This window comes from Sebastes fasciatus, chromosome 24, assembly GCF_043250625.1.
Source record: "Sebastes fasciatus isolate fSebFas1 chromosome 24, fSebFas1.pri, whole genome shotgun sequence".
In the NCBI taxonomy this organism is placed as follows: Eukaryota; Metazoa; Chordata; class Actinopteri; order Perciformes; family Sebastidae; genus Sebastes; species Sebastes fasciatus.
The window spans coordinates 8,287,281-8,311,450 of NC_133818.1; the positions used below are offsets into that span (position 1 = coordinate 8,287,281).

At 41.3% G+C, this 24,170-nt stretch overlaps 1 protein-coding gene across 3 annotated transcripts in view; it reads right to left on the reverse strand.

Moving 5' to 3' along the window:
* LOC141763038 (rho GTPase-activating protein 6-like) overlaps positions 1-24,170 on the reverse strand; it is a 79,827-nt gene that overhangs the window by 17,098 nt on the left and 38,559 nt on the right. For all 3 annotated transcript variants that reach the window (XM_074627285.1, XM_074627284.1, XM_074627286.1), the window contains exon 2: positions 848-1,007. In XM_074627285.1, coding sequence (XP_074483386.1) covers positions 848-1,007 — 160 coding nt within the window. The remainder of the gene's footprint in view (positions 1-847; positions 1,008-24,170) is intronic.

A 24,170-nucleotide genomic window follows, 5' to 3' on the forward strand; every position in this document is an offset into this window, starting at 1 on the left:
GGATCCAGCGTTTTTGGAGTTTAATGGGGAGTAAAAGTGGGGATAATTCGTCTTCTGATGCTCCCAATAAAACTAGTCCATTATTAAGTCACTGGATCTTTGATCTGAGTCTAATTGAAGAAATATGAAGGTCATTAACTTGTTATATTTCGCCCATGTGTTTCCTTTCAATTGAGTGGGATTATGTATATTTTTCTTTTCTATCTATAAACTGTGCATGTAGACATTTTTAGCATGGGCGGGCCCGGTTGGAAAAAACACTGACTCAGTGCAGTGCTCATTTCTGCTATATCTGGATTGAATTGTCTAATTTTCCAATCCTTTATTCACTTCATGGTTGGGCTAACAAGACCAAAATACAGTTGTTTAGCTTTAAAATAGGGACAAATACAGCCTGCTTTTGCAACATTTGAATAGAGTACATGGTGACTAGTGGTTGGTGAATGCAGCGGAAAGGGAGTCGCGTGTCATTATGAGATTATGAGGAGGGGGCGTTGAACAGGAAGCACCCGATCTCGGTGTGAAGTACGGTTTACATCTAAAATGCAAGTGTTGCAACGACTTCCCCAAACATAGACCATACACATGACTTCTCTTAAATACACTTGAGGGGTGATGAGAGGATGTGGTCAGGGGCTCGATCTTCGGCTTTACTTTATGGGACACTTGAAAGTGGCTGCGCAAGTTTGAACAGTAAACTAGGGTTAAAGATATCAAATGAGTAGCGTTTGCTATAGGGCAGTTCTGGCGTCAGGGGCTTAAAAAGCTGATGCTATCTGCTGAGGCAGTAAATCCCATCCATTCAGAACTAACAAACCTAAAGATTATGTAACTGTTTAACTCCCACCTTTTGGCATGGTTATCTGACATCCCAGATCATAGTCCTGGTGTAAACGGGTGTAGGCTACTTCCTGCAGCCTGGCCCTCTCCAGCTCCGACAGGCTCTGGATGGCAACCGGCGCCAGACGCACGCTCCGCCCCGACAGGCTGCTCCAGGTGAAGTCACCCTTGGGGAGACAAAAATGAACACAAGGTTAGGATAAGACAGAACATATAACAGCATAGTATCACAATATTTTGTGTGGCAATATTTTATCGATACACGGACGTCAAATATCAATCTTTAACAATCTGACGGCCACTATTCTGTCTCTCAGCGCTTGTAGCAAATTTGCTTTTAAAGCTAGAATGAAGATACTGGTATCATATATAACAAGAAAACCTAAGGAATCCATTGGTACCAACCATGTCATGATAGCTTGTTGGGAAGAACGCTAAATAACGTTCCAAAATGATGCTAAATGTTGGTGAGGAAAAACTGGCATGGCCATTTTCAAAGGGGTCCCTTGACCTCTGAACTGAATAACGTATACAATGCCAAGAAGTGAAAGTCAATTGTTTGTTCCATTGCAACATCAGCGCCCAGCAACAAAACTATGCTTCCGCAATTTTGGACTGAAAGGGACTAACGGACACCAGTAAAACGTCCTCCTAAAAAGTGCCATACAAAAGTAAAACAAAACTATTGTCATATTCTACCAAAACGGCCTGTTTTGAACAATAAAATATTATTAATATAATAAGCATTTTCAGTCCAAAATCGTGGCAGAGTCTTCTTTTGGCTTCTATACTCTTTGTCTGACAACAAAAAATATGTGAATAATAACTCTGAGATGAACAGAGTGAAAACTGGATCTTATTAAATAAAACATGTGATGACAAACTGCATGATTTGCAGTTGAAAAAAGGTAAAAAATCCCAATATATCTTATTGCAATATCGCAAAATGTTTAAAATCTCAATTTTAAAAAATTGGATAGTGACTTAAGTATCGTGATCGTATCGTATCGTATCGTGGGGCCTCTGGTGATTCCCACCCCCTCGCTATTGTTTTTCATCGTGAAAAATGATTAACAGACAAAAAAATATAGCACATCAAGGTTCCCTGGACTTGATGCATGTGAAACTGAGTAAACCCTTGGCCTCTGCATTCTTTGAGTAATAAAAAAGTATTGGAGAAAAAAATAAACTTTGATTCTCATAGATGATGAGCTTGGGAGTGGATTATGTTAGATAACATGTATTACCAACCAGCTATTACTGTCAGAAAAAATACAGAACAAATGTGAAACGTCTTAGAAATCCAACGTGTACAGGATGTTCTTTTACAACAGTAGAAACCTGAGCCAAACTAAATGTATAAAATTGAGGTACACAGACTGATGGGCCAAGACAGCATGTGCTTAGGAAAAAAAAAGGAGCAAGTGAGGACATGAAGTGGCCTTGCACTGATGGATTCGCAATATGCTTTCCACACACGTAAAGCAGCGTTGAGAACGCACAGCATATGCGGAGGAGGAGATGAGGTTACTATAGTAAGCAGTCTGAGTCATTTTTCAGCCGCAGACAGGTTTACGTTGCAGCTTTGGCTTTAATCTGTGATCAAGGTGGAATTGAATCGTAATGAATTGGAAACCGAGAGAGAGAGAGCGCTTTGGCTTTGATGAACATTTGAGTCATCTGAATCTCTGGTCATGCATTCCTCCGTGTCTGCCGAGAGGAGGTCAGGAAGAGGGAGAGGTTAAGAAGGAGGGGTGGGGGGGAGAAAGAGAGGACACGCTGCTGCAATTTATCTAATGCCTTATCCAGACAGAGGGCTTACGAATGTACTCTAATGTGTCTGTGTTTATCTTTATTTTGTGCTGCCGCAGTTTATATCTAGAAAAAAATGAATTTCATCATATTGCCCTCTTGACTGATGTTTATTCTTCACGTCTTCCAAAAAAATTTGTTTCTTTGATCAGCGTATCCTCATACAACAGTACGTATGATATCTTACAAAAAGTGATTCCTCATTTTTCATAAGTTTTCCTACGAATGTCCAGCAACATGTGTCAATTTCCACCCCAGTCTTTTCAAAATAAACTTCCGTTTTCACTGGAAATAACTTGGCTAGGTTTAGGCAACAAAACTACTTAGATAGGTTTAGGAAAAGATCGACTGATTAAGTTAAGGCAACAAAATTACTTAGTTAGGTTTAGGCGACAAAACTACTTAGATTTTGGCGTCAAAACTACTTAGTTAGGTTTAGGAAACAAAACTACTTAGTTAGGTTTAGGAAACAAAACTACTTAGTTAGGTTTAGGCAACACAATTACTTAGGTTAAGGAAACAAAGCTACTTAGTGGTTTAGGCAACAATATTACTTCGTTATGTTTAGGAAAAAATCGACTTGGTTAAGTTTAGGCAACAAAATTACTTAGTTAGGTTTAGGCGACAAAACTACTTAGGTTTAGGAAAATATCGACTTGGTTAAGTTTAGGCAATAATATTACTTAGTTAGGTTTAGGCGACAAAACTACGTAGGTTTAGGAAAATATCGACTTGGTTCAGTTTAGGCAATAATATTACTTAGTTAGGTTTAGGCGACAAAACTACTTAGGTTTAGGAAAATATCAACTTGGTAAAGTTAAGGCAACAAAAATACTTAGTTAGGTTTAGGAAAAGATCGTGGTTTGGTTTAAAATAATTCCGGAAATAGCGTAACTTCAGTACGGAAGTTACGTGACAAATAAATCAATGTTGACTTCCGGTTTCACACGGGACACAAAGACCAGTCCACCCAGACCACCTCCTCCACAATTACGTGGATTACATATGAATTGATTTAATGTGATATATACAAATTACAGTGCATAACTTAAGTAAGTATAGCTATGAACGATGTATGAGAACAGCCTGCTCTGAGACACTTTATGTCACCTTCCTTCTCATGATTTGGCCTCTATCAACATTATTTTCTTGAAGTCATTCCTCCTTCTGTCAACTCTCCTGTTATTTGACCCGAAACGCGGTGCAGTGAAGCAACAGAGTCATCATTCAGCCATGGGAGGAAAAACAAGATGTGGACACAAGGCAACCTGGAGAGCTACCTGAGTGTGTGTGTGTGTGCATGTGAATGATTCTGTCACGAGTCCAGCAAGTTGCATGTTGCCCCCCCTTTAATAGAGCATTTCATCCAGCACAGCTGTTTGTGAGTATGCCATTCCTTATCGCTGGCTGAGGAAACCCTTTTCCCTGCCGCTTGACCTCACACACAGCTTGAGGGGGTGCACACACACACATGTACACACACGCACACACTGGAAAAGAAAAGACAAACAGTTGGAAAAGTTAAATAAGAGGGCCTCTCCTCGGTCGAGCTGGTTCTGCCCAGCAGGCTTTCTGAAGGGGATGGATGAGCTTCAGTTCTTGAGTGTCAACCCGTGGAATGCTGACAGCAGAGCGAAAGGGGCCAGACTAAATCCTGGTATCGCCGCTGGCAACAATGAGCCGAAAGCCTGCGTGACCTGCGGGGACGCCCATTCAGAATTACAAACCGAGACGTTCCAAAACCAACCGGCACGGTTTAACTTTTGACAAAGTAGATCCTTGTTGAATGATGTTATATCATTTGTCTTTATGTAGGATTCGGAGGGTTCAAAAAGACACCACATCTGCAACCACTGGGTATTTAGTTTGTCAACAGCATGGTCGGGTGCGGTTAGATGAGATCACACATTTATCGAGGTTGGACTTGCTGAGCTGAACACCGAGCAAAAAACTAGTTAGGTGCTGCATTTTTTAACTCTTAAACAACTGATTGAAATGAAGCCAAATCCCCAACCCCCAGAAATGCATTTTTTTAAATAATTTTGCTTTTTCAAATTTTATTTTTTTACCTTCATGTAGTCGTAGAAAGAATATAACTTTCCCACAGGTTGCTAAAGCCCCGAAATCCCCATAAAAAAATTATTATCTACGGCCCTGAGCACAGAAAAACAAAAGAAGAAGAACTGAAAAGGATGAATATTGTCATTAGCACGCCACTTAAAGGGGAACTACACCCATTTTCAAAATTCATACATGTCATTCCTATGGTCTAAGATAGTCAATAAAATATTGGTGAACATGAACAACTCTCTCTTAAATCCAAAAAATAGAGTGCTAAAACTCAAATTTGTGATGTCATCAGGTATAACGTGTGGAACCGCTCCATATACAATGAATGGGGAAAGATGTTGTAGATGACACTGTGAGCACCCAGAGGAATGATCTGAGTATATGGGAACATGTTCTGTTTCACAACTGAGAACGCTACAATAGAATAAAGCTTGTGGGTATAATAAAAAAGTAAACAAACATTTTGCGGGTCCATAAAATCAGCCTCCCATTCATTGTCTATGGGGCAGCTCCAGACTTCATACCCGATGACATCACAAGTTGTAGACTTACTTCTCTAGTTTCTGGCTTTGAGAGAGAGTAGCTCATGTTTTGGCACACCCTCAAACAAAGCTAGTTAAAGCGGAGCAGAGTTTGAAGAGTTTAGTTCGGTTGACCAATCAGAGCAGACTGGGCTTTTCGAGAGGGGGCCTTAAAGAGACAGGCACTAAAACGGAGCTTTTCAGACAGAGGGTGATTACAGGTATATTCAGACAGACAATATGAGAAAAATAAAGTGTTTTTTGAACATTAAAGCATGTAAACATGTTCTAGTAGAAACACAAAATACAAGTATGAACCTGAAATAAGCACAATATGTCCTCTTTAATTTAGGTGGTTCCCCTTTAATGGAGCAAAAAAACACTGATTCTGGATCAATGTTAAACCTCAAGCATTTTGAGTCGACGGCCAAGTTTACTTCATCAGAAAAGTCATTCTGAGTTCATGATTCAATTTTTTTTTAGAGTAGAGCTTCATGTTTTTCTCATCCTTCCCAGTAAGAAAACCACTCACATCCAATAACATCTAATCAAGTGTTTGTTTTCTCAGAGATCATGATAGTCAGCTACTATTCTATACCACAGTAAATGCTAATTTGTTTTGACTATTAGAGTTAATGAGAAACAAAGCATACACGGCTGACATTATCATAACCAATCTCCTAATGTCATACTCAAAGTTAATGAGATCGCATTTTACTGGACCACAAATCACAGACAAAATGTCACAGTGCACCGTGACTCTGAATGCCTCTGGAACATATACAACCAAAGCATTCATTACCTCGGACCTCAGTATGACGTGGAAGCTTAGCGAGATGTAACACTGTTTGAATAGACTCTATAGAGACAAATCTGCCATGCGGCGACTGTCACAATCCTTTAACTCCGAATGTTTGTCTCCAAAATATAGCCGGTTGCTATGCCTTTACACACCGTCTGTTTTCCTTTGTATTTATTACAACTATCGAACCCCCCACGCATGTTGTTTGCTGGAATGGCCGGGAGCAGATCTAATCACATAATCCCAACTTTAACAAATGGTGTTATCTGGCAGTTTGCTGCGCTTAATGCAATTTAGCACGAGCAGAAATAAACCACGATAAATCATGAATATGCTTTGTAGAAAAGAGGGAAAGAAAAGGATTAGACATGTCGAGGTAAAAGAATGCAAAGAGTTCGTCAAAGCCAAACAACAGCTTGGTGAGAAGAGTTAACGCTGCATGTTATGTATATTAAATGTTATGTAAAGAGTGCAAAAGCGTCTATTAATCATGGGATTCAGCACTTGTTGCTGTCGCATCTGACAGATGTGACGCAGGAAAGATCAACGCTGACTGGCGTGGCACCGTGCAGTTAGATGACTAATGCCATTTGGACATACAGCGCCGCTGCGGCATGTGGTTTCAGTTCTATTTTAGACAAAAGGGGGACAATGGCGCAACGGGCAAAGGAATATGTCAGTTTCCGTGGCAACGCATACACAGAAAATAAAAAAAGGCGAGGAAGTGAGAGAAATATTACTATGGTAACGCACCTGGAACACACACACACACATGGGCACTTGTTGCTGTGCTGGGTAGTGCTGCATACTGGATCAGTATGTTCGTTGATGACTTATTGACGGCATCATAGCCAATAATAAACACAGCCACCCTTTTACCGCTCAATATTCCATATACACATCACCATTATTGGCCCGGAGCGCTGTGGCAACGCATTGACAAAACTGTGTTGTTATTGGTCGAGAGAGCAAGAGAATACAAATCCCCACTCCTCGTCCTCAAAGTAATATATGCTGGCACACGCTGCCTTCAAGTGCCGTTGGAAATATCCTTGCGCAGCAGTAAATAGAGACAATGCAGCAAATCCTCTTTTCAAGAAAAAAATCTGTTCCAAAGCCTTTAATCCACTGGCTTGAGCAATGAACAGGGTGCAAATACTGCTAGACTCCAATTAGTTTGGACCTTAAATAACGCTTGTATGGCAAACGCCAAGTCTGAATTTAAGCTTTTCAGTGTTTACAATGGTGAGCCTTGTTTTTTATTCTGACATACTGTAAACTATTGGTGTTATACTGTAGGTCAACATTTTGACATATCCAGTGACATCTACTTGATGGATTGCCATACAATGTTGTGCAGACATTTGCGAATCCCAATGACTTTGGTGATCTTTTGACTTTTCCTCCACTGCTACCATGACGTTTGACATTTGTGGTTCTGAGTGAAATGTCTCAACAGCTATGGGATGGATTGCAGATGACAAATCTGCCAGTGGGGGGAAAACACAGGTCGTCACGTACGGCATGGACACTACACTATCTCTGACTTCCAAATGTGTACAATATGCATGTAGACCATATACTGTATATAAGAAGAAGACGTAGTCACAGTGACGTCAGAAATTGGTTTGTGGACTGCTTATTTGAAGCCTTGAATTCGGCATTTTGCTGGTTGCCATCTTGGTTTCTGGTAGTCGCCATCTTGGTTTCTGGTAGTCGCCATCTAGGTTTTTGGCCGTAACTATCTTAGTTTTTGGCCGCCACCATCTTGGTTTCTGGTGGTCGCCATCTTGTCGCCATCTTGGTTTTTGAAGAAGGACACAAGAGGGTGGAGCCAAGAACAACTGAACGCTGAATAAGGCATTGCCTTTGTAGTGACCTGTCAATCACCAGGTAGCCACGCCCTAAAGCATACCTTGCTTTACAGTCTATCTGACTCTAAATGGGACCATCATTTACTAAATGAACATCATGCTGTATTGAAGAAGACTTGAAACTAGTGATTGAGACCATAAACTCGTGTTTACAAAGTTTACTGAGGTAATAAATCAAGTGAGAAGTAGGCTCATTTTCTCATAGACTTCCATACAATAAGATACTTTTTGCAACCAGAGGAGTCGCCCCCTGCTGGCTATTAGAAATAATGCAAGTTTAAGGCATGTGCAATGGCTCCACAGGTCGCCGCCTGATGCATACACACACATCTGTAATGACTAAACGGTGCTTGCTGGCTCTGTATAAACTCCAATCAAGAATGACGTATGCAGTGATATTCCAGGAAGGTACTATAGAGGCCCAGGAAGAGATCACTTACGGTGAATACAGACACTAAACGCACATTCCAAAATGCTTCACGTCGTACTTTTCGGTTTGTTTTCTCTCCCCTTTTTGCGTTGCAGCTGGCTTTAAATGACCCTTGAGCAGAGTTTATGTGCCACAACACTGATCCAGAGGAATGCACAAGTATTTTTCAACACTGTCTTTTACAGGTTGGCTTCACGCATGCATGTAATAGATTGCTTTCGCTGACCTGGAACCTCCTCGAGGTTCACATCTGCTTGTAATTAGTGACCACCCTCACTTGTCAGCCAGCGCTATTGCTGTGTATATGTGTGTGTGTGCATGTTTGTACATGTATCTACCACACAGCGACGATTAATAGGCTCCTCCACCTGTTTCGGGTTGGCCCTGACCGCTGCCTGAGGGGGGATTTAACCACCGAATTATGGATCAATGTTAGCCGCACACAAGTTGCATAACCCAATGCGAAAGCAATTCAGCGGGCTTATCGTTGGTAGTAAAATGTGAGGTTATCAACCTCCAGTATGGGAGGTCATGCAGATGGAGTATTATGTGAAGATAAGCTGTTATGGTTGTAAATGCAATTATCATACCATCCATTCCAATGCAGAGAATAGGGCAGCTGCTGTGTCTATATGCAGCTATAACAGAAATCATGTATGGCAACTGGTGCTGAAATAATTCATCTGTACAGAATAACAATTATTCGACCAATTTGTTTTTTAAAAATCAATAGTTTTGATCAAATATTAACTAGATTAAGTCATTTATAAAGTGCAAATGGCAAACACGTGTTGCTTGCAGCTATTTAAATGTGAAGATTTGCTACTTTTTACTGTTTTATATCATTTTAATTTAAAATATTTGGGTTTTAGACATCTGAAGACTCACATTAGGCTCTGGGAAACTGATGGGTATTTATTTTCTGACATTTTAAATCACATGCAGGTGAGTTGGGGAGACCGTAAGTCAGGGATATGGATACAATAACATCTTTAATATTTACATTATGGTTACATAAGTTGCATTTGGTCAGGCCAATATTGGGCGTGAGCATACTGTAATAAAAATACAGAAAATCAGTACAGAAAAAAAGTGTTTTGTCCTTCCCAGCATGCATCACATTCTGTCAACAGAAGTGATGTTTACTTCAGCATATTTTGGTGGCAATTCATCTTATTTTCCAAGCGCAAAACTTGGCTTTTGTGTTGACTTCCACACTTGATGCTCTTGATTACACAACTTAATCCAACAATTCACAGCTTGATTCACTTGAAGTTTATAAGCCATAACACTTTATGGATATAACAAGCGTAACATTTGAAAAAATACATTTTTTGACTTGGATTTGATTTGATTGAAGGATCCCCATTAGTTTGTGCCATAGCAACCGGCTAATCTTTCTGTGGTCGATCAGGAATAAATGTATAACAATTAAAATGTGTCTGGCTGTTGGAGGACACCACTACACATGTGAGGAAACACAGGATTTGAAAATTAGCACATGCACTAATATGTGGGTATCATCTTTCACTGCGTATTGTTTTTCATCAGCCTTTGCATTTAATGAGGGCTTTCTGGCTCAGTGGCAATTATGAGCAACTTGGAGAGGGTACTCCAAATATCCCTCTAACCCCCCCCCCACCCCGCCCAATCATTGGCAGCCACATCTAAAGCCACGGGCGAACTTCAAACATTTTAAAGACAGATTAATGTGGAGGGCCTGCAGCAGCAATAATGAGGTCCGACCTTGAAGACTTGGGATCTTGCATAATGGTTACATAAGCGGCAAGAGCAAAGAAAATCAGGTATTGTATCAACACCGCGGTTGATAGTAGAAGGAGAAGTTGTGTGACTATTTCTGTCCCGTAGAAGTTGTCATAACTACCCATGACATATTTGTCATGCCGTTTGGTCTTTTGTCTCCGTGTTCTTTCTAACGCCATGATGCTACACAGTTCTTTTCTGTATACGTGTGAATTGTGGGAAGTGAAATATCACAGCTCGAGTGTGAAGATTCGCATTTAAATGTCCATAAAAATTCAGCTCCTGCTTCATATGAACTAGTGATTGCTCAGTGAAGAATGTGAAATGCTCTAGAGAGTTGAGTGCAGCTGTGTTTAACATGTTAGTAATTGGACCTCACCCCTGTTTTGACTTGTTGGGAAACCTTCAAATTGCTTGGGATGGTCCAGGAGCCGGACCATAAAACAGTGGATAACTCCACTGTTTCCTTTCTACATTGTGCTTTCTGCACTTTCTTCCATATCCAAGGTTGGAATTTGAGTAAGGGGGGGTTTCGAAATCTCCATTTTTGTCCCTCACAGTTTTACAGTTTCAGTTTGATGTACTCACTAAAATCTCAAACAAATATATTGTCCTTAAATGTTGTTTTATATTGTTTTAGGGTTAAAATAATAAGCAATTCATATAGAATTATTCTCTTAGAAAACACGAGACCTAATACAACCCATGACGTAACCCACACAAAGTTCTGCATCCTTATCCATATCTATTACCCATTGTCCTTTCTCCATCTCCCTTTTTTTGTTGGACACACACCCAGACGCACACAAATCAAGCCCTATTGTACACAAGTCTATAAATTCTCTCTCTTACCAGACTAGCCGGCTGAGCTAATGAAGCTGGTTAATCATTACTAATCCCGTATGGAGAGTAGAGCACTCGTAGGGATTGTTGTGTGTGTGCAGATTGGAAGGTGGTGTTGGGAATCACGTCCGCTTTAGCATAAATAAGTGGAAAAACATGCGTCGCCTGCTCCACTTGAAACTGATTGTGGCCTGATGGCAGCGGCGGAGAGATGGTCCGAGCAATCAGCGCACTCAGTCCATGACCTGCATGCATGTGTGTGTTTATGGGAGTTTCCTCCAGGCCTCCATCTGTGTTATGGAGTGATTTGAAACTCAAATTAAGGTCACAACTCAGCGGCAGCCAAACCACTGCCAAATGGAGCTGAGCAGATGACAAGTGCAGTCTTTCAACCCCCAGAGGTGCAGGGTTTTAGTCAACAGACACTTATAGCTCGGGGAAATGGGAGTATTTGCAAGGAAAAAACAAGAGCCTGGGTGTTTCCATTTATAGTGATGATGGCTTTAGATGTTTAATTCAGATTTTAGTGGAACAAATTGCAGACTTGTTGTTGTATTGCGCATGTCAAGCTGCTTGAAAAATGTTTTTCCATAACAGGAAATAACATCCTCAGAAACTTGATATACAGGGATGTAATGACCGTGTGTCATCCATTAGTTTTTCTATTTGTGTCCATCACATGAAATGTATAAAAGGCCCAAACTATATGGAGAGATTAGCGTAAAATATGATCCCTCACTGGCTTCCCAGCTGTGTATGTGCTGTGTCTATTAACGGTCCTTAGGTGTGGCTGCTGCATACTGGATGCATATTGTAAATGTTACCAAATATTAACACAATCAAACATTTTAGTCTTAGGAAGGTAACTAACTTTTATTTTAATCATAAATTACTCTACTTGTTAATCGATGAATTGTTTGGTCTTCAAAATGTCAGAAAATAGTGAAAATCGCAAGTTTAGAGAGCCCAAGTTAACATATTCATGATGCTTGTTTTGTCATACCAACAGTCCAAAACTCAAAATAGCCAGTTAACTTTTATAGAACACAAAGAAACCAACCAATATTGAAATTTGAGAAGCTGGAAAATGTGAATTTCAGGTATTTTTTTGCTTAAAAGGGGCTTAAAGGTACAATTTTTGTTATCGTCTTTTACAGTTGCCCCGTTTCTGCTCCATATACAGTTATGGAATAGAATTGTTGAATCCAGTGTGCCATCATTAACACAATCAATACATAGACATAGACATTACATACAGTTGACATTCAATACATATACAGTACATCGTGTGTTTGTGTGTGTTCACTTTATCTGTCAATCAGTCAGAAATGGTTGCGCAAGTAGCCCCATGGGAATTACTTTCCCATCGAACCATTCGCAGTCCGAGCGCTCTACTATGTCAGCACCGTGAGAACGGGCTCACACACAAACACACACATGAACATACACAAGCACCGGCTTCACAGAAAGCACTTCTCCAGAGAAATAATGTGCCACTCAATCCTGGAATGTTAAATAGATTGAGAGATTAGAAACTGGCATCCGTGCCAAAAAGGCGTAACGCGTCGGGCCTCTGATGTAAAGTGGGATTGCGACATATGTGGCGAAATCCAACATAAATGCAATTGTCACATGATTCCCCAGGTGTCCCCCTCTCATACCAAACAACGCAAACCTCCTAAACACCTGCTACGTCACCGAGAACTTTTCTGACAATCAAATGTTTCAATAACAAGCAAAAATGCATACGCCCATGTACGAAGATACACATTAACAACCACACCGGAGACCCAGACGACTTTGTCTCAGTACTTCCTGCCGTCCAGACAGACACATGACAGTTATGACACTGGAAAAAAAAAAAAGAGGGGAAGCCTTTCTTTTTTTGTTGAAGTGTGACTTCAAAACAACCAAACAACTCATGTTTCCAAAGGTCTTGAGATTTCCCAAAGCAGATTACGAATTCAAGAATTTCTGGCAATTGATTTTGTAATTCAAAGCAACTAGTGTCATTAATATGTCATTTGTGAAACAGCTGCTGTCTTGTGAACATTTTTCTCTGCTTGTCGAATTTCATGACAAAGTCTGATTTCACACAGTGTAAGCTGTAAGACAGTTAAAGGTCAGTTTTGCAACCAACGGACTCGCCTACTCCTCCTTGCCTAAGAAGGTTTCCTCACTGAAAACGTCCATGCAAATGAACATTGCATGTAGGAAGAGTTTGAGGAAGTGGGGTCACAACTGCCATTTAAGATAAGACTTCCGACTGAACCATTTAAGAACTCTTGAACTGGAGTTTTCCTTCGTGGGTTTACTCCGGGTGCTCAGGTTTCCCCCAAAGTCCAAAAACATGCATGTTAGATTGATTGGTGACTCTACAATAAAGGAGTTTAACTCATAGTTTCTGCATCTATGTAGCTCCAAACACCTATCATAACAGATCAGAGTGCATTTACTTAACACCTCGGTCTTTTATTTTTCATGGATGTAAGCGTGCTCAAGATTATATGTTGATCCTATTAGCGAATAGTTTATTTTTCACCCCAGTGGCGAGAATCTGAGCCGACACAAGTGCAGCACATTCCCCTTGGTTTTCCCTCTCTGTGCTTCTTCCACCGTATCCATTTAACACAGCGGGATCAGAGCAAAGTCTCCGTAAGACTCTTTATTTTCCACATGGGTGCCAGATGCCCCCCCTCTTCCTAGTTAATCCTGTGAGGTAGTTAAAGAGCGGGGATTATAACCTGCTGGCTCAGAATCCGCATGATGCTGCTGCTGATGAGGAAGATGACAGAGTCGAGGGCAGAGCCGCGGTCACTTTTACGAGAGACACATGGCAGCGTTTACGCACAACTTGAATGCAACGCGGGCGCACGAGCCGCGCATGCAGTCGCACATATGTTCAGGGAATTGTATGCTACGCTGCCGACGCCGTGTCTGGTCAGAGCTGACCTTCAGGAAAAAGCTGTCTCCTTGTTGCCGTTTTTTCAGTCGCTGTATTTTCAGTGACACATGACATACATGTGATTGATGTGCGACCCAAAACAATTTACCCCAGGGCTCTTCCTGCAGGAGGACTTTGTAGCTTCCGATTGAGATTTAGAGTCTTCCATGACTGGAATGGAATGTATGACCGGACTGAGACGTGGCAGATTTCAGCCCCTGGGTCTACTGATGGCGACGGAGCATGTTGTTCATGCTTTATACTTTATGCACATCATAGGCTTGCATCTGGCCACATATCTTACATCTCTCTGTGCCTCTGTTTCATAGCTTTTTGCAATATGAAACGTTTTGGCGCACTGGAACGTGAAATACAGGCGAAATATTGGCCTGTTTTTAAAAAGAAATTCAGGAATTTTTCAATGGAAATTGATAAAAACTGAAAGACAATGAGCCTTAAATATAACTGAACCAATATGACCATATCACAAAGTGATGTAAACCATTCAAAAACACTTCAAAAGTAATTAAATCAGCCTTTAAAGCCATCACAGCCTTGTTTCAGGCCAGGAAGTTTTAGCCAAGTGTGACTTCCTGGAGACCCACGCCACACCCGCCACTGCCCAGCGATGCTTTGTTCTCTCTGGACAGTGGATGTGACAGTGCATGTGTGTATGTGTGCACATGTAACACAGGTCACAGTCGGGTCAGCTGGTCTATTATTGATTTCCTGGCGGAAAGGGAATGAGCGCAGCGCTCCAGTGCCTGCCCAACACAACCAACCTTCAACTGACCGAAACGTGTTGTGTGTGTGTGTGTATGAATGTGTGCCAGTAAAGAAAGTGTTAACAGTAATGACTAGAACCAGAGGCTGATAATGGGGTGTTTAATTAACGTGGTAAACTACTGTACTTATCACCTTCCCACTGGCACTGCTCCGTGAGAGCAATCAAAACTCAAACAAAGTCTGTTTCTCACTGGGACTGTTAAGTGTAGGTATGATTACTGGTGAGTGTTGGGAAACTAGTTCCAGAAAAGCATGCACCTCAAGGTCCAAATAAGTCCAGCACTGGAACAAGATGGCCAGAAATAATCCAAAATTTGCTCAACAGTTCTTTGCTTTGACAAACAGTGAGTGAAAGTGAATGTAACAGTTAAGGGACTGTACAAAAATGATTTGGGTGGAGAGGGGGCCTGAATCTTACAATAAAAACCCTGTCTCCTAAAAAATGATGTTCCTATACAACTAAACTGAATTTTCAATTACATTTCGAGGGAAACATATTTTCTCCCGGATAACGGTCACAGTTTTAAACGGTTTTAAACGGTTTTAAACGCGTGGTTAACGTTGCAAATTGAAACAAAGAAACGCAACAAAACTACCTTGTTACGTTTAGGCAACAAAGGTTAGGTTAAGTAAAAAAAAAACACCATGGTTTGACTTAAAATGACTGTTTGTTACGTTATCTAAGCTACAGACGTAAATGAAAATAAGTGAACGTTCATTTTTAGTTTTGCACATGACACAAACAGCAGGCTGCTGGGGAAAGTCCTGTGTTTGTTTGACCCATCCACCACGCCGGTCATTACGAACGTATCTGTGATACATAAAAAAACAAACGTATCTGTGATAACAAACAAAGTTTCAAACAACAGTTTCCCTCGAATTCACAATGCAGTTTTGTTGTATGTGAACATAATTTTTAGGAGCTGAAAATAAAGCCTGATAGAAACTATTCACTATTAAGTTTTGGTTTTTTTTGCAGTAAATAAAATATACAAAAAATATGAAAATTAAATATAAATCTGATCCTATCTAAAGACCCTCTTCTGCTCTCCCAAAACAGACTAACCTTCCTTAAGCAAAAACAAAATAATGTATCACCCTCCCCATTTTTTGACCCTACCTCCCCCTCTAATAATTTCCATACACTCCCTAACTTTAAGAATCTCTATTTCAAAACCATGGTGAACAATTTCAATGACACATGGTGACATGTTAAACCTCAGGCCGAGGAACAAGTCATTGAATGACTGTGAAACTTTTGAAAAATCAGAATGACTTCTGATTCTTGCTGCTTCCGTTGAGCTACTGCAATAACTAAAGAAATCTGGCACAGAGGAGAGTCAAATTGACACAAAACATCTAAGTATTTTCCAGGAACTGCTTTCCACTATTCTCATAAGAGCAACAGAGTGGATTAGTTTGAAAGAGGAACACTAACCCATCAGATATACCGGGCTTAGGACAATATTTTCAAAATAATGTGAATTGGACAATGCTACTACCGGTCAACACAGAGAACTATATTCACAAAGGATTCAGAGGATTTTGTTGAAACATTCCCGCTCTTTTCCACCTGTTTTTAAGGAATAAACAAATACGCCTCATATGAACACTGCAGCCATTTAGATAAAACTAAAAACAGATTTTTTCAAAATAAAACACTTTTCTGTTGCTAGCTTCATCAAGCATAACTTTGACCTTCAAACTAAATCCATCCGAATAGCACTTAGGGAGAGATGGCTGTGTCTTCCATAGTTTACAGTTCTCTTTAGCATTCAAGGAAGAATTCAAGACCTGTCTGCAAGTATTGCTATTATTTTGAAATCCTAGGCTTTATAAACAAGTGAAGCTGCAGCCTCGCAGAAGTGAGACGCCGCTTGATGCTTGTAGTTATTCACCCACTCATGCGTCAATCAGTGCGTGCAGCTCCTCGTTTCCTGTTTACATAGACGCTCATCATTTTTGTCTATTTTTTGTTCTCTGCAACTTCAAGAAAGGAATAGATAACTGAAATGTCGACAAAATCTGCATTTATATCCACATCAAGCCATGATGTAAATGATCAAAATAGCCACCATATGCTGGTTGCAGTGAGAAAACAGACAGAACGGAGAAATATGAATAGACTTGAAGGTAAATACTGAGCGTGCCATGATAAAATGGGCGTGTGTGTTTGCGCGTGCACCGCCACGACACACTTGTTGATCCTCGCATTCCAGTGGCAGCCTTGAGAGCAGCTAATCCAGTTTGACTCAAAGGCCCCTTGAACCTGGGTCACACTTCCTTCTACACACATGCTCACAAGTTAAATGCATGGGCACACACACACACACACATTAAAATGGGTTTGTCCTCCTGTGTGCAAATATGTGCATAGCAGGCATATGAATGCACACACCCGCAAAGAGTATAAACAGTGCACGGTGTCTCCAATGGGCCAACTGTATGTGTGTCACCACAAAAAGCTACGTTATTCCTGGCATCATTGGAGTTATTCCTTGAGTATTTCCTTCATCTGGACTCTCTGAGATGTCACCAGACTGGAAATATGACTTTCACCTTCCTGTCTGTCTGCTCGTCTGTGTCTATCTGTCTGGGCTTGATTCTATCAGTCAATCTGATACTGACTCAGAATGACGCCGTTTCTTTAAAGCTACATATGCAAAGTATTTGCAACTCATGAATCATACAGATGCTTGACATTGCTGGAATATTTTGCTATTTATAGGAACTAAGCTACGCAAATTAAGCATCACATTTTGGTCACGACAACTGTTCTCGGCTTTTCTTCCATGTTGTTGGTGGTTCAATTCCGTCAAGCAAAGCAACATATCCCCATACAACGGTTCGTATGGTATCTTACGGAAAATGATTCCTCATGCATTTTCCTGTGAATGTCCAGCAACACGTGACGCACTCCAGTCTTTCAAAATAAACTTCCGTCTTCAGGAACATAACTACTTTGAAAAGATCAACTTTGTTAGGTTTAGGCAACAAAAAACAACTTAATTAGGTTTAGAAAAAGATGGTTTGGCTTAAAATAACTCCGGAAGTGCCGTAACTTAAGTACGGAAATTACGTGACAAAAACTAGTGACAATGAAATCAACGTTGACTCCTGGTTTCGCAGAAGAACAGTGTTTAATGACCCACCCATCCAGCCCAACCTCTTCCCTTTGTGGCGTTTGTCGCTCTTTATATTTCGTGGTTCACGATTACGTGGATTACATACACATTTTGTGGGATATATATGAATTACAGTGCATTACTTTTCGTAGGTATACCTACCAACTGGGTCTGAGAACAGCCTGAGCAATGTGCTCTGCTGTGCTGTTGCATCGGAGATTACATCAACAAATACCGTCCACCGAGATAGCAGACTTAGTGTCATACAGTGTCATCAAGAAGTGTGTGCATGCTTCTGAGGTTGTTTGCACTTCTTTGCAAAGGATTAGCATGTTTTCTTTCCGGTGCCTAAACCGTTATGAGATAAACGTTAAGCATCGGGGAGTAAAAAAAGTAAAACTTCCAGTTTCTGTCTAAAAGTAAGAAAGACCTCAATCTACATTTGTAATAATCCGTCCCTGGAGCCTTAGCGTGTTCTACAGTTCAGTTTCACCCTATTCATCATTCGACAAATATCCTCCTGAACCGGATCTCTATCATGCGAATGATATCTAGATCATCTTCCAGCAATCTCCTGTACATCTGTCTCACGGATCCGCCATCATTTGATACAAATCCACTGTGATTGAGGATGACACGAGCATTCTCTTACACACCTTGTTAGAGAAAATCCCTCGCAGACACACTTCTCCCCCGTGACCCTTTGACCTTCAGAGACGCACTGAAGCAGTGAAACAGATGACATGATGCGCATTTTCACTCACTGACCCCTTCGTGAAACTCTCCTGGAAATTCCTAACCCCTCGTAACCGGGATGGATAATTTTCTTTCCACTGCAGCCTGCGAGCACCACTAGCCCTCTTAAGCCTGAGATGCAGATACACTGTTCTTGATTAATACAAAGAAAAAGTGCAGGGGCCGTGAGATGCATCCTGCTGTGGTTTAACAGCGTTGGCTAGTCTTGGCGTATCGCTGTGTTAGCTAAGGTCAAACCGCAGAGCAACAGCTGTCCGAGGTGTTGAAAATGAAGAGCAGGGATTTCTCCGGCGGACAGCACAATCTGTTCTTCCTATTTAGCATCTACTTCTGCTTTGTGTGCATGACTCACCCATGTGTGGCTTGAGTGCAAACATGAGTGTGTGTGTGTGATTACAAAACTCTTAATACCCATGATGGTAGGCTTGATTAGCTCCGTCTTGATTTCAGGTCATTGCACCGCTTTGCTGCGAATCAGGGAGCTCTTTAAAATTCCCAAACTATGATGCAATACTGTACATGGTGACCTTTTCTTGAACCTACTGCCCAACTCCTTTAACTTTCCCTCCCCGAAGAAAGACACACCTTGGATGATGAAGAACTAAAGCGAGAGCTTCCGCTGTAAATCCTCCAAACATCACATATTTTGCTCACTCCTGCCTCTGGTAGCACATCTCCCCTCGGCAAAGATCACATCTTGCCAGAACTTTCTCTTCCGCGCTTCCTCCGCTCTTGTTTTCTTCCTCCCCTCGGCCTTCGACCATCTCCATAAAAAGACAAGTCTTGGGGAGGGCGGACTTCTCTTTCGCTGTTGATAATAAAACAAGTGCCTTTCCCTGACAGGGGCTAGGAAGAGAAACGAGGGACGGGGCGGCGTTGTCATGGCGAGAAAGAAGTGACGGCTGTGGAACGAGGAAGAGGCAGTTTTCAAATTTCCCCTGCACATGAGCAAGGATCCTTTTCAAGTGTGTCAGGTCAACAAGCCCTGCATACATTATGAAAAGACGGAGCATCTGAAAGAACAATTTTTCCCCCAAAATTGGACTTTTGTAATGCAACCCCCCCAAAAAATGAAGTCATTCAGTATCTGTGTGCACTCCTGCGAACAAAATGTCCACTCCTGCTCCCTCTGGGTCAGAGTGTGCTTAGGAAAGCTTGTGATCAATGTAAATAAACTCGCTCTGCTGATGACTAAGAAGCCACATGCATGGTTGATGCCAGCCTCCCACACAAGCATGCGTGAGCACAGCTGTTAATGACAGACACTAGAGCGTTAAGGATTGGCCCTCAAGACAATTCTTTCGGATAAATCAATGATTTAATGTCTGCGACTTTTCTTTCCGCCAGAGCTGTTTGTACTGGGAGTGGCAGGGGAGTTAAACAAACACACCTAATTGCATTAGAACAAGGTCATACATCAGCAGGTATGGAGATGTTGTAAAATGTTTGCTCTCAGCATTACAGAGGCAGATAGGGAGAGCAGGGGGAAGAAGAATTTGAAGTCGGTGAAAACAATGGAAGTCGAGAGAGACGGCAAAGAGGAGAACAATTGGGGGGGATTTGGGTGCTTGTCTAAACAGGTAGCAGCACTCAGGCTGACGAGGGTCCCTGGGTGGCTTGAGCGCTTTCTGTTTGGTCAGCGATGAGAGACGGACTCAGACAGACAGAGTCGAAGACAAAACAAACAATAGTGGAGGAGGTTAATCAATCATTTCATCAATACTTCCTTTGTGGCGTTCTCTGTCTGCCTTCTTACTCCTCAATGTCAACCACAGCGAGGGAACAACTTCCGTCATTGCTTGTGCAAACGCACAGCCTGCAGAAGGATGCACTGGATTCGCAAATACATCTCTTCATTTGCTACTATCTATGAAGTTCTAACAGTAAGCACAAAAGAAGGATTCAAGACAAAGTCAATCATTCTTTAACTATTGGCAAATGACTCAACGCTGGCTGGCTCTCTTCAAGAATTAGTTCACCCGCATCAAAGTCATATGTTCTTTAACGCCCATTCGTTTCCCTGTTGTCATTATGTGACTTCCAGATAATATATCATTTCATACCCTGCGACTCACCTTCAGTCGAGAACACTAATCAGCGAGTGAAAGTCATTGTTGTCAAACTTGTGTCTCTCTCCAAGCGTGGCACACACGACTTGTATTTCCTGCCTGAACTAATTGGATGATTCATGATGTGTTCAGTAGCCAAATAATTAGGTTAATAGCTCATCTGCTGGAGCTATATCTGTCTACGGGACCGGACAAACTGTTTAGTTGTTCAAATGATACAGAGGAGGTTAATTAGTTCAATTGGTTAAATTACATGTTAGTGCGCACGCTGTTCTCATAGCTATACCTATGAAAAGTAATGCACTGTAATTAGCAGATATCCCATAAAACAATTAATTTGTATGTCATGCACGTAATCGCAAACCAGGAAGTAACTTAAGTTGCACCACTTCCAATGTTATTTTAACCCAAACCACGATCTTTTCTTAAACCTAACTAAGTAGTTTTTGTCACATAACTTCCGTACTTAAGTTACGCCTCTTACGGAGTTATTTGTACCCAAACCACGTTCTTTTCCTAAACCTAACTTAGTGGTTTTTGTCACGTAACTTCCGTACTTAAGTTATGCAACTTCCAATGTTATTTTAACCCAAACCACGATATTTTCTTAAACCTAATTAAGCAGTTTTGTCACGTAACTTCCGTACTTAAGTTACGCTGCTTCCTGTGTTATTTTAACCCAATAACTTTTCATAAAATATGATATGAACCGTTGTATGAGGATACGTTGTAGCGTGTGCCCACAAAAACCAGCCTGTTGCTATTTTGTACACTTTCAAAGTAATTCAACACCAGATAGTGAATATTTGTGCATTCACTAGTACCCTGCTCTACCAACTATCTAAAAAGCTCTACGAGTATAGTCCTACACTGATCTGTTAAGCAACAAGTTTGGCCTTTCTGTGTCTGCAGTTGCTCATACCCTTAACAGACAGTAAACTATTATATTAGGGGATGATTTGCTCTTCTTTTCATTGCCTTTGCATGTGATGAATCTTGCTTACGTCGTCTAATAAGGTGCTCTGTATATCATTCTCATAATCCTCGTAATACTGGAAAACAAATCGCTTCCAAGACGCGAGCAGAGCGATCAATCCAGACAGTTATATCCCCGGTGGTGTTCCGTTAGTACAATGCTTTGACGCCATAAGCAGAATGCATCACATATGCGTCACTACAAGGGGAACAAATACACGAGGGGGGATTAAACGCTTACGCATCTCTCTCGCTTCTTCTGGCTCCGTCTCGCCGTCTTCTCCATCCATGTGTGCCTCCAGTCTGGTAACCTAGAATCTGAAATATTCATCTGCCCTGGCAGGAATGACGAAGGCCCACGTTTGTTTATCATCGGCTTGAAGGGGCCTAATCCCCCCATTAACGCAAACGCAGTTCTTTTTGCTTCTCTGTCGTATTTCGACTGCATTCTTGTACCAAATTCAAGTGTTGAGGACATAACTCTTCGGCCTTTCCCTGATGCTTTTTGTCATAAAGTGGTGGTTTAAGGTTTCCTGACTAAAATATTTAATATATTCCTATCAATAGATGCTGTCTGACTGAATTTCTTACCTTATAAAGCCTCCATGAAGTAGATTACCATCCTTGACTTCTGTTTAGACACTTTTCTCAAACTGTATTCGCTTTTACAACTAAGGCAAAGTGTGCACTCCGGATTTACTACATTTTTACTTCTTGCCATTCAAACTTTTTGATCCAAAGCTTTTTTTTTTATCCAGACAAGCACTTTGAGCTGTCTGATTTCCTGCCATAATCACCAGAATGCTGACATAGCCAGAACACTAACTTGGATAAATGATGAAGAGCTGACACGATGAATCGATTAGTCCATCAAAAGACAATGAATCAGTAACTATTTGGATTTGATGTTTAAGTCATTTTCCAAGCAATAACACCAAAAAAACATTGGTTTTAGCTGCTATATGGTGAATGTTTGCTATCTTTTGGACTGTTGGTTGGAAAAAATCCATCTATTGCAATGTTTCCTTGGCCTTTGGGAAGTTGTTTTAGGGCTGCAACTAACAATTATTGTCACAGGGATCTACTGATCATTTTCTCCAGTAATTGTTCAGTCTAAAAAGTGTTAAAAAGATTCTATAACCCAAATGGGGACGCATTTTAGGCATTTCACGTGTTATTTGTACGTCCGCTGTTAGGTTTAGGCAACAAAACCACTCACTTAGGTTTAGGAAACACGTCACAGTTGGGCTTAAAATAAGTGTGTCAACTAAGTAAAACAACATAACAGAAGTACAGAAAACATCACTGAAAACATGTAACTTATAAAACATCGGTCTCCTGGTTGAAAGTCCTGTGTTTGTTGGACCCATGCACCTCCCTTCCCGCCCGCCAAGAGCAGTCTTTCTCACTTTTTATTCTACGTCACTAGCTCTGAGCTTAGCATAGTCACGCAGATGCATTTACATTGCAGTCAGTACAGATTATAACTCGTAGAAATGGCGCCAAAAGCAAGAACGTCTTGCATCATCATGTCATTCATACAGCTTTTCGTATAATCATACAGTATTTCTGCATATTGTGGCTTTTCCAGTTGTGTTTGAAATGTGCTGTATAAATTAAGCTGCATTAAATGCTCTTAGTTTGGCTCTTTAAGTCCAATCAGATCGCCCATTCTGAAGGGCACAAGTATGATTTTCTATCATTATTGGGTTCACAAAAGGAGGCCAAAACTTGATTAAACAAATAAGAGCTCAAAGATGACATGCACCGTAGTGGAAAAGTGCATCAGCCTGCGCTGGATGCACTTCCGACACCATCACCGCGGGCCATGTGGCGACGGCTTTCACACCACACGGCCACGCTACAAAGCACAAATCCAGACCACAACTGCGCTGCACAGCCGAGCCAAAGAAAATTGCATTGTTTTCCAATCAATGCTCGTAGCTTTACGAGGGCTCCCAGCCACAGGAACATTGCTCATAAAGAGGAGACAGACCGCTGGAGCAGGCAGCAGAGGATTCCTCCTCACCACCACCGGAGAGGAGGAGGAGGAGGAGGAGGGGTGGAAACAGAAGGAGGGGACCGAGGAGAGAGGGAGGATGATAAAACACTAGCATGTGTTTAAATCCAAAACTCAGTTCCCACATTTTGAATGAACCTGTTCTGCAACCAGCTAAAGTGTGAGCTCCAAAAACGCTGACGGTTTCATTTCAAAAGTTCTCACCGGAGCTCTCTCAGGTCCTCACGGCCTTGACCCATAGCTGCGTGTTTTGCCCTCATGTGGCCGGCGAGCCTCGGGGTGTAGAGTGTCAAACATAACACCTGTGGCTCGCAGCAAGTTTCTGTCTTTTACTGAGCTTGCTTTCACAGCTCTTCGAACCAGGAAACATGTGTGGTCTTGTGTGTTCGCGCTCTACGCGCCACATGTCACTTAAAACGTTCCATCACAGGAAGTTTTTGCATGTTGAGGCTCCCCCCTTTTGTACTCCGCTCAGTTTCACATTTCACACTTCAGAGTCGCATGCATTCTACAGAGGAAATACTGTTAATCTGTTAAAA